This window comes from Taudactylus pleione, unplaced genomic scaffold (assembly GCF_031769625.1).
Source record: "Taudactylus pleione unplaced genomic scaffold, aTauple2 ptg001437l, whole genome shotgun sequence".
Classification (NCBI taxonomy): Eukaryota; Metazoa; Chordata; class Amphibia; order Anura; family Myobatrachidae; genus Taudactylus; species Taudactylus pleione.
In genome coordinates, this window is record NW_028285836.1 from 1,978,220 (window position 1) to 1,992,011 (window position 13,792).

At 48.3% G+C, this 13,792-nt stretch overlaps 1 protein-coding gene across 2 annotated transcripts in view; it reads left to right on the forward strand.

The window, feature by feature from the left end:
• LOC148442616 (ankyrin repeat and SAM domain-containing protein 1A-like) overlaps positions 1-13,792 on the forward strand; it is a 151,414-nt gene that overhangs the window by 47,839 nt on the left and 89,783 nt on the right. For both annotated transcript variants that reach the window (XM_088463724.1, XM_088463725.1), the window contains exon 2: positions 13,521-13,601. In XM_088463724.1, coding sequence (XP_088319850.1) covers positions 13,521-13,601 — 81 coding nt within the window. The remainder of the gene's footprint in view (positions 1-13,520; positions 13,602-13,792) is intronic.

A 13,792-nucleotide genomic window follows, 5' to 3' on the forward strand; every position in this document is an offset into this window, starting at 1 on the left:
AACCAAAGACAAATCCCACGGTGCTACAGGTGGAACAAAAGGAGGCTGAACACGCAAAACTCCTTGGAAAAAATTCTAATATTTGGAAATGAAGCAATTTTCTTCTGGAACCAGACTGACAGTGCAGAAACCTGCACTCTCAAAGTGGCCAGACGTAGACCTTTGTCTAATTCTGCCTGAAGAAAAGCCAGTACCCTGGAAATCCTGAATATCTTAAGATCATAATTCCTACGGGAACACCATTGAAGAATAGAAAAGAATACCAACCTCTGTTAGAGATGAGGCCAGAGGCAGGTTTACGTGCCCTAATCATCGTTTGAATTACAGAAATGGAAAAACCTTTTACTCTCAGGATGGAAGATTCAAGAGCCATGCCGTCAAAGCCAGACAAGGTAAGTCCGGATGTCGGCAGGGACCCTTCGTTAGCAGATCCAGCCATAGAGGAAGAGGATACGGACTGTCTTTGGATTGATTCTGTATGTCAGTGAACCAATGACGTCTGGGCCAAGCCGGAGCCACCAGTATTACCATTCTGCCTTCCTGCTTGAATTTTCAGAAAGAACTCTTGGAAGTAGAGAAATCAGAGGAAAGAGATAAGCCAGCTTGTAGTCCCATCTTACTGCCAGTGCATCCACGAAGGCTGCTGATGGGTCTCTTGAGTTGGACCACTCCTAGATGGAGAGACCACTCGCCGGCGTGTATGTCCTGGTGACTTAGGAAGTCTGCTGCCCAATTAAGTACTCCCGGTAGGAATATTGCCGAGATGGCCGGAAGATGACGTTCTGCACAAATCAGAACCTTTGTTACTTCCTTCATGGCTGCATAACTTCTTGTGCTTCCCTGATTGAGGTAGGCCACTGTAGTCGCATTGTCAGACTGGATCTGGACCGGCCTCTCCTGGAGCAGGTCCTGTGCCATGACCAGAGCTCTGTATAGCTCGCATTTCCAGAATGTTTATTGGCAGATGACTTTCCTGATTTGTCTATATTCTCTGAAAGGTGTGATGACCTGTCACTGCCCCCCATCCATGAAGGCTGGCGTCTGTGGTGAGAAGCACCCAATTAGGAATGCAGAACGGGAGCCCTTTGTTTAGATGATCCTTTCTCAGCCACCAGAGGAGGGAGTGACGAACCTCTGGAGTGAGAAGGATCTTCTGAGACCTTTATCAGATGATGCTGTCCGTTCCAACTGGAGAGAATCAATCTTGTAGAGGCTTGGAATGGAACAGAGCATACCCCACCATGTTGAAGGTGGATATCATTGATCCCAGGACCTGCATTGCTAACAGAATGGACACCCTTCGCTTGCGTAACAGCTTGCGTATTCGCAATGATAGAACCACAATCTTGTCCTCTGGCAGAAACACCATTTGTGCCCGAGAATCCAGAAACACTCCCAGATGTTCCACCTGCTGTGTTGGAGAAAGTGACGATTTCTTCCAATTGATTATCCAGCCGTGCCTTTGTAGGCATGCTATGGTCATAGGAAGATGGTTTTGTAACATAACCAGAGTCTGTGCCAATATCAGAAGGTCGGCCAGATATGGCAGAATTCTGACCCCCTGACGCCTGAGAGAGGCTGTCATGACTGCCATTATTTTGGTAAATACCCGGGGAGCCGTAGATAGGCCAAAGGGTAGAACCTGAAATTGGTAATGTTGCTGAAGGAAAGCAAACCGTAAGAATTGTTGGTGGGGTGGTTATAATAGGAACATGCAAATATGGATCCTGGATGTCCAGGGAAGCCATGTAATCCCCCAGCTCCATTGCCAAATTAATTGACCAGAGCGTTTCCATACGACACTTGGGTACATGGATAAACCGGTTGAGGGTTTTAGGATTTAGTATAGGGCGATAAGCCCCATTCGGCTTCTTAACCAGAAACAGATTGGAATAATAACCCCTTCCTTGTTGAGACATAGGAACTGGGACTATTACCACTGCCTGTAGCAGGGAGTGAATGGCTCCAGGGATCGCAAAATACTCACTACAGCGTGTTTTTACGCGCTTTAGCAAGTTGGGATCCCGATTTTTAAATCTCAACTGGTCCCGCAGGCCGCGCTGACTGAGTGTGCTGCCTGTGTGTCTGTGCGTATGCAGCACTGCAGCAGCCTATCACCGCGGGCGGCGTTTTCTCCACCAATTACCGCCTGCGGATTATCCTCAACCCATAGCTGCTGGCAGCTTCTCCTCAACTAATCACTGCCGGCAGCATCTGGTTTAATTGCTGCCTGACACCACCCCCCTCCTTCCGTGCCCGTGGCACCAGCGTGTTCTTAAGATGATTGACTGCATCCACCTGTGAGACAGGGACAGCGGTCAGGAGGACTCAGGTCCGGAGCTGATGGGAGGACACTCAGCATGTACAGATGATGTGCTGCTCTGATGGCTGGTGACAGAGAGGAGACCCTGAACTCAATCAGGTCAGTCACTTACAGCCTACAGTCATCACTGTGCAGTGTCCACCCTAACTCATACTGTGTGACCATGTGCATCCCCTATAACCCTCCCTGACTGTGTAACTGTGGCCACCCCCACCTCCTAACACTGACTTTGTAACTGTGCACCCCTCCCCCCCAAAAAACACTGACTGTGTAACTGCATGTATTTCCCATTTAGCAATGAAATAGCCCAGGCTCCAGTGGGGGGTGTAAAGAACTAACCCTCCCTGCTGGTGTTCACTGCTGCACACCTACCAGAGGCTTTGCCACAGCTCCAACAACAAAACAGAAAAAGACAAAAAATAGTAGGTGGCACTTATCGCTCCCAGCAAGGGGTGATATTTCAAATGTTTATTAATTTGTTAAGCTGAACATACTAAATAATCAGTAATCAACACTTTATAAAACTCCCGGGAGTGGGGTTATGCGTATATCAATTGAATCACAATATAAAATGATATAAAAAGCATTTACTGTATATACACATCTAGTCAACACATATGAATCAGCTTGTGGTGGATATTTTCATAATCAATTTAGCCACTTTAGTTGTGGTATCACTATCCAATAAAAGTCTCTGAAATGTAACAGTTCTCTGTTATGTAGCAGTTCTTTAATAAAACCTGTGTAGCTGGTGAGTATCAACACTGTAGCAATTTGTAATAGCTGTTATAAGTTCTCAGGTAAATATCTCAAGTTCCACAATAATCCAATAGTGGGTTCAAAATAATAGGAGAGTGGGGGACAGTACCAAAGTCCCAGCTCCCCACAGTACTCAAGATCCGCTTGCTTGAAACACTGCTCCAGCGGTCATCAGACTGTGTCCTCCGTTAATGTGAATATTCCTCCTGGAGCAGTTTCCTCTGAGGATCGGAGACTACTGGACTTGTGGCAGGATGTTACTATCTATACCAGTACTGTAGCATGACTCCCCCGTGAAACCCATCTGCAACTGCCGGCAAACCCACGTGACATAGCTGAGCCTTGTGGGAGTGTGAGATTCACAGAGCTGAGATCGGTAAGACCTGTGGAGAGAGAAGCCAGGTAACTGGTTTGGGAGGAATATATGGAGACCGCCTGGGAATACCAGCTGCTGTAGGCTTAAATCCGACAAGTATGACAAAAGGGGACACTAGTCCTGTCCCAGTTTTCTTTTTAAAATGAGGTAACAGACTTGCTATTTCAAATCCAGTTTCAATAAGACTGGATTTGGTTCTGTTCTCAGCTAGGGAACATCCGGATAAACAAATTTCAGATGTCCCGGGGGTTTTATATATAAATTTTTCTCTCTTTCATGCAAAGCAGTATAGCATGTGAGAATCCCACTGCAGTAGATCATTGGTCATGTATTTTAAAGACATTGCAGAGGAGTTTGAACTGTGCCCTGTCAGGGTAATCTACAGGGGGTAAATCCTCTCGTATCCAGTCTGCGGTTCCTCTCCCTAGAAGTTCTTATACAGGACCCTTGTTTCGGATCTTTCTTGTTCCCAGTTGTTCAGGGGACCATCAACTTCCTCTGGTTCCGGAGGTTGCGGTAGAGTCGCTATTACATCTACTCTACATGAGGTTAAGTCTATTACTAAGTTTAGTGCAGGATGGGTGTTCCTCTTACCTGGGGGTCCCCACAGTGGGAGCGAGTCTTTAGGACTTCAGAGTTGTATGGACGGAGTCTTGTACGGACGATTGGGTCCGGGTTTTCATCTTTCGAGGATACAAACTTGTCTTTTTAGTCTCACCCTCTACTTTTACCATGTCTCCAACAATAGGAGTATAGTTTTTACAGCATACTATACACTAACTTTTATCCACAAGTGTGATAATCCAGGTTTCCAGCCATCAGATCGGACTAGTTTTTACTCCAGTCTTTGCGTGATTTCGAGTCCTTACGGCTCGGTCAGACCTTCTCTGAATTGATAGAACATCACTCTGTTCCTAATGATTTTCCAGTTCTACTTTGAGTCCCTTTAGTTGATGCGGGACTAGAGAACGGCGAATGTCGATATCTCAGGATATCAACAACGACTTCTTCACATCCCTTTATGGCCGCCTCACCAGGTGCTTCTGAGATTCGTTTTCCGGAACTCATTTCCACAGAGGTCATGGCTGTCATGACTGTTCTCCTTCAGATACAGGAATTCACGATTATCCCTTACCTAGACGATCTTCTGCTGAAGGCCCATTACAGGGTCCAATTACTGCAAAATGTCACAGTAACTCAGAACCGTCTTATATTCAGGGATGGTTGCTGTATTTCCCTAGTCTCATCTGCAACGACGCAACATGGACACCTCATGTCAGAGAGAGTTCCTTCATCAGGAAAGAGCATCTTCCATTCAGGACATGGTGAGGATGGTCCTTCGATATTGGTGCATGTTTGCACTCGACTCCTGGAGTAGAGGATCAAGGCATTAGAGGCCGGATTTTTCAACTACTCCTTCTCTCTGTGAGCAGAATCCCATCTTTTCCTTCACCTACAGGTAAAGTTAAGTCCCAGAACTCGGATACCCTTCTCTGGTGGTAGAACTTGATCTTCCTATTGGAGGAAAACACCTTCAGAGTGGGGAATGGGACTCTTTTTCACCACAGACGCAAGTCTGAGAGGATGTGAAGAGGTGTTTCAGGAACAGCACTTCCAGGGCCACTGGGTATCTGTGGAAGCGAGTCTGCTGATAAAACATATTGGAATAGCCGGCGGTTTCCTTCACTATTTAGACAGCAGATCTCCTGTTGTGGAGTCGGGGTACAACGTCATGACAGTGGCGTACATTAATCACAGTGCATAGGCCGGATTCCAACTTGGTTGGAAAAGTTTGCAATGGTAATCTCGGAAATTTTAATTCCAGGTGTAGCAAATTGAAAAACAGACTTCCTCAGCCGGTAGTACGTGCAACCATGGCTCTACACCGATAGGTCTTTTTTCACGTATGGTGGGGTCTTCCTCAGGTCGACCTCATGATATCAAGTCAAATTCATGAACTGACTTTCTACTGCTCTAAGACAAGAGACCTGGAGGTTGTGACGATGGAGGCATTGTCAACACCGTGGCAGTTCAAGTTGTCTATCTGTTCTCTCCATTCCTCTTCTCCCTCTGATTTTACACATCAGAAGGGTGGAACCAGCACAGGCCCCCTCCTATATCCCTTTTATCTTTTGACATGTTCAAAGTAAAGGCAATAATTGCAATGTTTTGTGACAGACTTCACAAAATCTTAAAGCATGTGAAGGACTCAGAAAGAAACCTCCATCCCAAGAGGATGAAGAGAAAACTGATAGTTACAATTGACAGACTTAAGCTGGGTACACACCTAAATATTTTCTCTTTCCCCAAGGCTGGGGGACACTGGACCATGGGGTTGTAGGTGGGAAGGCGTGGAGTTGGCACTAATGACTGAAATTTATAAACCCCCCCCCCTCTACAACCCCTGACTTCAGTGTAGTCTTAGTGCCTGTGGAAGGAAGGCACGTTTGTTAAGGTTGCGCTGCAGCCTTTTTCTTTATATAGCAGCGCACAGCGGCAGTGTAAGGCTGCCGTGAGTGGTGGCTGAGAGGGGGATAGCGCTGAGTGCTTCTTCCGTTGTAGACACTCCGGGTTTCTGTGAGACCGTCTGGGCCCGGGGATTGCACGTTGCTATACCTGTTAGAGGTGCAGGCAGTCAGCGTGGTCCTGGGTGTTGGGCGCCATCTTGCTGGGTTTTCCTGTCTGCTCCTGTGGGGAGAGCACCAATTACAGACCTCCCGCAGGTGAGAGCGGGTTAGTCCAAGTGCTTTCCCCACAGAGGGGAGTAGCACTTGAAGGGAGAAGCCGTTGGGCTTGCTTCAGTATAGCAGGGGGAGGAGCCATGGACTGCTGGTTCCCCCCACTCTCCAGTGGCTATGTACAGGACTCCAGGAAGCTGCATGGGCTGCTCACAGCTTTATAGTGGGACAGTCCAGACAGCTTTCCCTCGGCAGGGTGCAGCTAAGTAGTTTTGCAACTCTCTTAGGTGCCTGTTGGGGAGTGTATATTCTTTGCCACAAGTTATATTTTTGTGTGTGTGTATGTATGTGTGTGCATATATGTATGTATATATATATATGTATATATATATATATATATTATAATATATATATATTTTTTTTATTTTTTTTTTATATTATGTTTGGTATTTCTCCCCTGAGCTTCCTGCTTCGGCAGGGTAGCACTGAATGGAAGGAGAGGGGGCTGAAGTGATGGACAAAGTACACAAAGGGCCACACCCCTACCAAAGCTTTATATTTTACATATGCCCAGTGTCAGGTTAAACTGCCATGTGGACATCTGGATGCAGGTGCTTTGTGCGTGGATTGTCAGAAGCCCACTTGTGTGCAGCCGGGGAGCCACTCCAGTTATGAAGGAACCCGCGTGGGCGCAGGTTATGAACCGGTCACTCTCTGACTTGGTAATAATGCTTTGCCAGAGAGAGAAACTGGCTCAAGCAGTGCCAGCCCCTACTTTGCCACCACAGCCCGCGGTAGCGGGGGTCGGTCACCAGGGCCCTGGTTCTCCGTAGGTCCGTACCATGGAGTGCTCAGCGGCAGGCTTCGAGAAGGTTTTCTTTTTTAACACTGCTTCGAGGATCCTAAATTGTGCACTACACATAAGCATCCTCTACCATCCAGGGGCTTCTTGGAGGAAGATCCCGTGGAGGAGGGGTGGGGACTCCAGATAGAGGAGGTTCTGCCCGAAGAAGAAGGTTCAGACTCCACGTCTAGTCAGGGCGTGGAGGATCTGATTATGGCGGTATAACAATCGTTTGACTGCCTTGACGCCTCGGCAGCGGCTGAGGGGCCGTTTAAGTGGAGGCGTAAGAGGGTCGTTTGTTTTCCGGCTTCTCTGGAACGACGGATCTTGTTGAAGAAGCCTGGAAGACCCCAGAGAAACAGTATGCTACTCCTCGTAAGTTTGCAGCCCTATATCCGTTTCCACAGGAGCAGGTCACTAGGTGGGAGCTGCCTCCGAGACTGGATGCGGCCGTGGCTCGGTTAGCCAAGCACACTGCTTTGCCGGTCCAAGGGGTGGCATCCTTTAAGGATCCGCTGGATAGGATATTAGAAGGATGCCTCAGGAGTATCTTTATGGGTGCCGGGGTGGTTATTCGCTCATTATTGGCTTCTGCATGGGTATCTCAAGTCATGGACAAGTGGGCTGACAAATTAGTGGCAGGCCTTTCCGGGGACTCATCAAGAGAGGAGTTACTGGAACTGGCGGAGCAGCTTCGTGTGGCAGCAGACTGTGTGGGAGGCTGCACAAGATGGAGTGCAGATGTCCTCTAGAGTCTCAGCTACGGCAGTCGTGGTGCGCAGGGCACTTTGGCTCCGCGCCTGGGTGGCAGTCGCCGAATCAAAACGCGCTTTAGAGGCTCTCCCTTTTTATGGGGGTGTTCTGTTCGGCCCTGAGTTGGATACTATCATATCCCAAGTGACAGGTGGAAAGAGCACCTTCCTGCCTAAGGTGCCGCAGAAGCAGAAGGGCTCATGATTCCGGACCTTCCGTTCTTCCTTTCGAGGGGGGGTCCGGTTAGAGGGCAAACGGCCCGAGGACGCTCTTTCCCCAGCAGGGGTTTGGCACCACGGGGCAGATTCTTTGGTGCATTCAGGTGCTAGGGCACCCGAGAAGCCGAATACCCGACAGTTCAGCCCTTCCGGTCTCTGGGAAGGTGGGGGGCAGTCTCCTCCTTTTACGAGACTGGTGGGTAGCTTCGGGAGCAGATGCCTGGGTGAGAGGCGTTGTCTCCCGAGGTTATGTGATCCACCTAAAGGGGCCACCACCGCAGCGTTTCTTTGCTGCGGCATTGCCCCAGGATCCGGACAAAAGAAGGGTCTTAAACCAGGCTATCTGTTCCCTCTCTTCCGAGGGGGTGATAGCTCCAGTTCCCCAGTCTCAACAAAAAAGGGGTTTTTACTCCAACCTGTTCCTGGTCCGGCAGCCCAGCGGCACTTATCAGCCGGTGTTAAATTTACGAGCCTTGAATGCCAACCTACGGGTGTATCGGTTTCATATGGAATCGCTCCAGTCGGTGATGCAGGGTATGTCAGCGAATGAGTTTTTGGCGTCTCTCGACGTCAGAGACGCATATCTCCACATACCAATTTGGGCAGGGCACCATTCTCTACTCAGGTTCACTGCTGGGAGAGCTCATTACCAGTTCCAGGCTCTGCCCTTTGGGCTCGTGACGGCTCCACGGGTCTTCACAAAGATCATGGCAACGGTGGCAAGTCTGCTGCATTCCGAGCGGATAACGATCGTACCCTACTTAGACGATTTACTGGTAAAGGCAGATTCGGCTGCCCAACTCCAGCTCCACCTGGATTACACGGTCCAGGTGTTACAGTTACATGCTACGTTACGTGTTACGTGCCAATGTCTGACGTTCTTGGGGGTGATCTTCGATACAGCACTGCAAAGAGTTTTCTTGCCCGAGGCCAAAGCCTGGACCCTGCAGGACTTGGTCAGGAAAGTGCTGTCTGCTTCTCGGCCATCCGTCTAGCTGGGCATGAAGTTACTGGGTACAATGGTCTCTACCTTCGAGACCATCCATTAAGGCCGTTTCCATTTAAGGATTTTCCAGTGGGAGATTCTTTGGAATTGGATGGGCCGCTCGAACGACGTCTCCTCTCAATTGCTGATTCTGTCAGACAGCACTCGTCAATCACTTCACTGGTGGTTGACTACCAGTCACCTTCTCTAGGGTCGGTCCCTGGTTACTCCCAGCTGGATCAATGTCACAACAGACGCAAGCATCAGCGGTTGGGGTGCGGTGACCTGGTCGGCATCAGAGATAGGGTTGTCAATAAATGTACTGGAGCTCCGGGGCCATTTATCTGGCCCTCCTGACCAGGCCCTCCTGGCCGGCAGGCCAGTGAGGATCCAATCGGGCAATGCCACGGCGGTGGCGTATGTAAACCTCCAGAGCAGAACCAAAAGCGTTCTTGGCAGAGGCAAGTCTCATTCTCACTTGGGCGGAGACGTTTGTCACAGCAATCTCAGCGGTGTTCATACCGGGAGTAGAAAATTGGGAGGCAGACTACCTCAGCAGGACCACTGTTCTGCCAGGAGAGTGGTCGCTCCATCCGGAGGTTTTCCAGCAGGTGGTCCAGAGGTGGGGACTGCCGTAAGTGGAACTGATGGCGTCTCGCCACAATTGCAAGGTCCCTCGATTTTGTGCGAGGCCCAGGGATCCGTTAGCATTCGCGGTAGATGCCATGACAGTTCCTTGGAACTTCCGTCTGGCCTACATCTTTCCTTCAATTCTCATGTTACCAAAGGTGCTTTGTCGAGTCAGAGAGCAGCAAGCGTCAGTCACCCTAGTGGCTCCAAACTGTTCGCGCCGGTCGTGGTTTGCCTTGTTTCTCAAACTAGCCACAGCACCAGGTTGGCAACTTCCGCTGTGACCAGATCTTCGGCAGGAGCCATTCAGTCACGGGGGCCTGCTTCTGCTGGCTTTAACGGCCTGGTTGTGGAAACCGAGCTCTTAAAGGCTAGGGGGGTTTTCCCCTTCAGTCATCGGTACCATGCTCCGAGCGCGGAAACAGGTTTCAGCACAGAATTACCACAGGGTTTGTAAAATTTATATTCTGTGGTGTGAGCGGCGGAAAGTGCATACTGCCCAGTTCCGTCTTCCAAGACTGTTAGCTTTTCTTCAGGGGGGTTTGGAAGCCGGCTTGCAGCTTCAATCATTGAAGGTACAGGTCTCAGCTCTGTCCATTTATTTTCAGCAGCATCTGGCTCTCCTTCCAGAGGTACAGACTTTTTTACAGGGGTTTTGCGAGTGCAGCCTCTGTTTCAGCCGCAAGTAGCGCCATGGGATTTGACCCTGGTTCTGTCGGCCCAGTTTGTCACGTGGAAAGTGTTTTTTCTTATGGCTATTGCCTTGGCTCGGCGTGTCTCTGAGTTGGGGGCTTTGTCTTGCAAACCACCTTTTCTTATTTTCCATGAGGCCAGAGCGGTCCTCAGGACAGTTCCATCCTTTCAGCCGAAAGTGGTTTCTTCTCTTCACTTGAACCAGGAAATAGTTTTTCCTGTTTTCTCACCTTCCCAGTCTTCAAGGGACCAGGACGATCTGTCACTGTTGGACGTAGTCCGGGCCACACAGATTTACTTAGACGGAACTTCGAAATTACGTTGCACGGACTGTTTATTGGTCCTTTACGATGCCAACAAGCTTGGGTGGCCAGCCACAAAGCAGACCATTGCAAGATGACTCAGCTCAGTGATATCTAGGTCTTATTCGGATGCGGGGGCGTCCGGCAACAGCCAAGGTGTCGGCTCACTCCACTCGGGCTGTGGCGGCCTCCTGGGCGGCGCGTCATGGGGCCTCAGCTGAACAAGTTTGTCACGCAGCTACCTGGTCCTCTGTCCACACGTTTGCGAGATTCTACAGGTTTCATATTTTTGCCTTCGGGTATGCCCACTTTGGGCGTACAGTTCTCCGGTCAGTGAACCTGAGCGTTCCCTCCCCTGGGGGCGGCTTTTGAACGTCCCATGGTCCAGTGTCCCCCAGCCTTGAGGAAAGCGAAAATAGGATTTTTGGTACACACCGTTGAATCCTTTTCTCCGAGTCAGGCTGGGGGGACACTGCGTTCCCTCCATCACGCGCAGTCGTTTTGAGTATGAGTTATGATTTCGGTCCTAAATGACCGTCAGTGCGTTATTATTTTTCGGTATGACTGTGTCATTGAATATTGCTTCTCCTTACCGGGCACTTTTGAAGTTGTGCAGAAGTCAGGGGTTGCAGAGAGGGAGGGAGGGGGGGGGGGGGGGGTGAGGGAGGGGAGTTATAGATTTCAGTCATTAGTGCCAGCTCCACGCCTTCCCACCTACAACCCCATGGTCCAGTGTCCCCCAGCCTGACTCAGAGAAAAGGATTCAATGGTAAGGACCAAAAATCCATTTTTTTTTTTTGTCCAACCATCCAACTAGTTGATTGGTTGGAATGAAAATCTGGTAACGTATGGGAGTAAATGATGATCAGCAATTTGCTCCTAAATGCCAGAAAACAGATGAAAATAGTCGTTCAGACAAGTTTGAACATATTGTTAAGATCAAACATTTAACAAACGGCTTTTGTCCATTTTCCAGCGTTTGGGAGCAAATTGCTGATTGTAATTTGCTTTCATACCTTACCAGATTTTCATTCCAACCAATCAACTAGTTGGATGGTTGGACAGAAAATCTTTACGTGTGTACCCAGCCTTAGAAATATAAAGACAGTGTCAATCAGCAGCTAGAAAACAGTCAAATACAATGCATATGTAATATATTTACAATCTCCTCTAACTCAGCTATAGCAACGCCAAGGAATAGTAGGACATAGAGCACCATATACTTTAACCACGGTAGAGGTATACAGTGATTCTGACCCAAACCCTTCTGAGACCAACAGCTACAGGGCGCACTGAGCGTAGACTGTGAGCGTCTCATGTACACATGAAGGGTAGGCTGAGCAACCCAAACGCGCAAAACCCTTTGTAGGGACTGCGTCTGGGTCGGGGGAGGAGCTGCCGGGCAGAGTTTACCTCCCCTAAGCTGCCGATCCCCGGCATCAGATGATAAGGCCCCGGATGGTGTTGTGAGGACGCGGACAATTCCGGGCCCTGACAGCAGCGGCTTCTAGTGCATCTCTGACACCAAACGCATGGACTGCCGCGTGCGCTTCCTCGTAAGCGAGGAATCGCCTTACCTGACATTTCCGAACATTCGATGCAGTCCAGGTCGCAGCATTGCTGCTAGCTAAGCTCAGCCGTGACCCGCGAAAATCACCAGAACAATTATGGATGTTGCGGCTTGGCGGAGGTAGATGGAGTCTCTGTAAAAAAAAACAAAAAAAAAAAACAACTTATGACTGCTCTAAGCAGTCCTCCTGTTACAAAGGTGCATCTTGATCCTGCCTCACCAAACGAACAACTGAAGTCCCATGGCTAGGGGCGGCGTATATATGGGGAAGGACCCAGGGCATTCTGGGAGCAGTAGTTTTAAACTGTTCTGTGCCTGGTCTTCCAACCATAATATCCCCCATGGTATCCCTGTGGACCCCGAAGAAGAAATGGGGAATTGCCCCAATCCATCACAGATGTATGAGGCCTTAACCCTCAAGTACCCGAACAGGTCATGTCTTGAGAATTTATGTATATAGAAACAGGTTGAATAATTACTGACCCAGAAAAATAGATTGTCACCTGTGCATGATTAAAGAAATCCAGAAAACATGAACTGTTAGGGATATTTGAATACTGGAGTTGAGAAACACAAGGTGGTGTTTCTCAAACTCGATCCTCAGGACCCCAAACAGTACATGTTTTCCAGGTCACCTAGCGGGTGCAGAGGTGTATTCATTCTCACACATTTAAAAACAATTCTTTGATGATACCTGGAAACATTAACTGTTTGGGATCCTGAGGACAGAGTTTGAGAATCTATGGTATAGACTATTATTGGAGTGTTGGATACAAGGATTAAAAGGACTGCCAGATTCAGAATGAGGAAGCCCCCCCCTCCCCCCGTTCCTTGTGAGGTGATTTAGAAAGTTGCCAATTAGGTCTCAAGTGTAAAAAATATTCATTCTTCTCATCCGAATTGCTAACATAGCCACAAAAAATATAAATTGTAATTTTCATACCAGAATACATACTGTGTATATACATACTAGAATATTCTGGTACATATATCAGTTTACTGCGTGGAATACAATGAGCTGCAGCCTGCACTTAACATTGATTTCTGTTAGAGTGCCCTTAGGTCGGGTGCCGCAAATGTGTTCACCCAAAGCTTAAAGTACTTATCCTGGATCCTATGTGTTAGCACGTGTTAGCCATGCGAGGAAAAGGGGTTGTAATTGAATAGCTTCTGGCATAAAACCCGAGACAATCGACCTTTTCTTCAAGTGGTAAATTACTGCAGCTAATTGCATCAAGCCCATAAATGTGTTACGACACCAGAGCAGCAACATAAACAGGCAGAAAGTACTTTAAGCTGATTTAATTATTTTATTTTCTTTGTTCCTACTAGTAACTTAGTGTTTGGACTACAATGACATTAATTTTTTCCCTCATTTTATATCCTCAGTATCTGGCGTGGCCCCAATGTGAATTGTGTTGACAGCTCAGGATACACCCCGTTACACCATGCCTCTCTTAATGGGCACAAGTAAGTACTAGACCTCCTACTTCAGCTTGGACAATATCTCTTCTGCAAGCTATGTTAAGAAAATATCTTGTAAATCGAACACTTCATATGGCAAGACTTCAGTATTCCCTTATCATGGACCCTTGCAGTTCCTAATATGCTCATAGCCTTTCAAAGCAATTGTCCGTTCTCAACGGCTCAATGAAGAAATT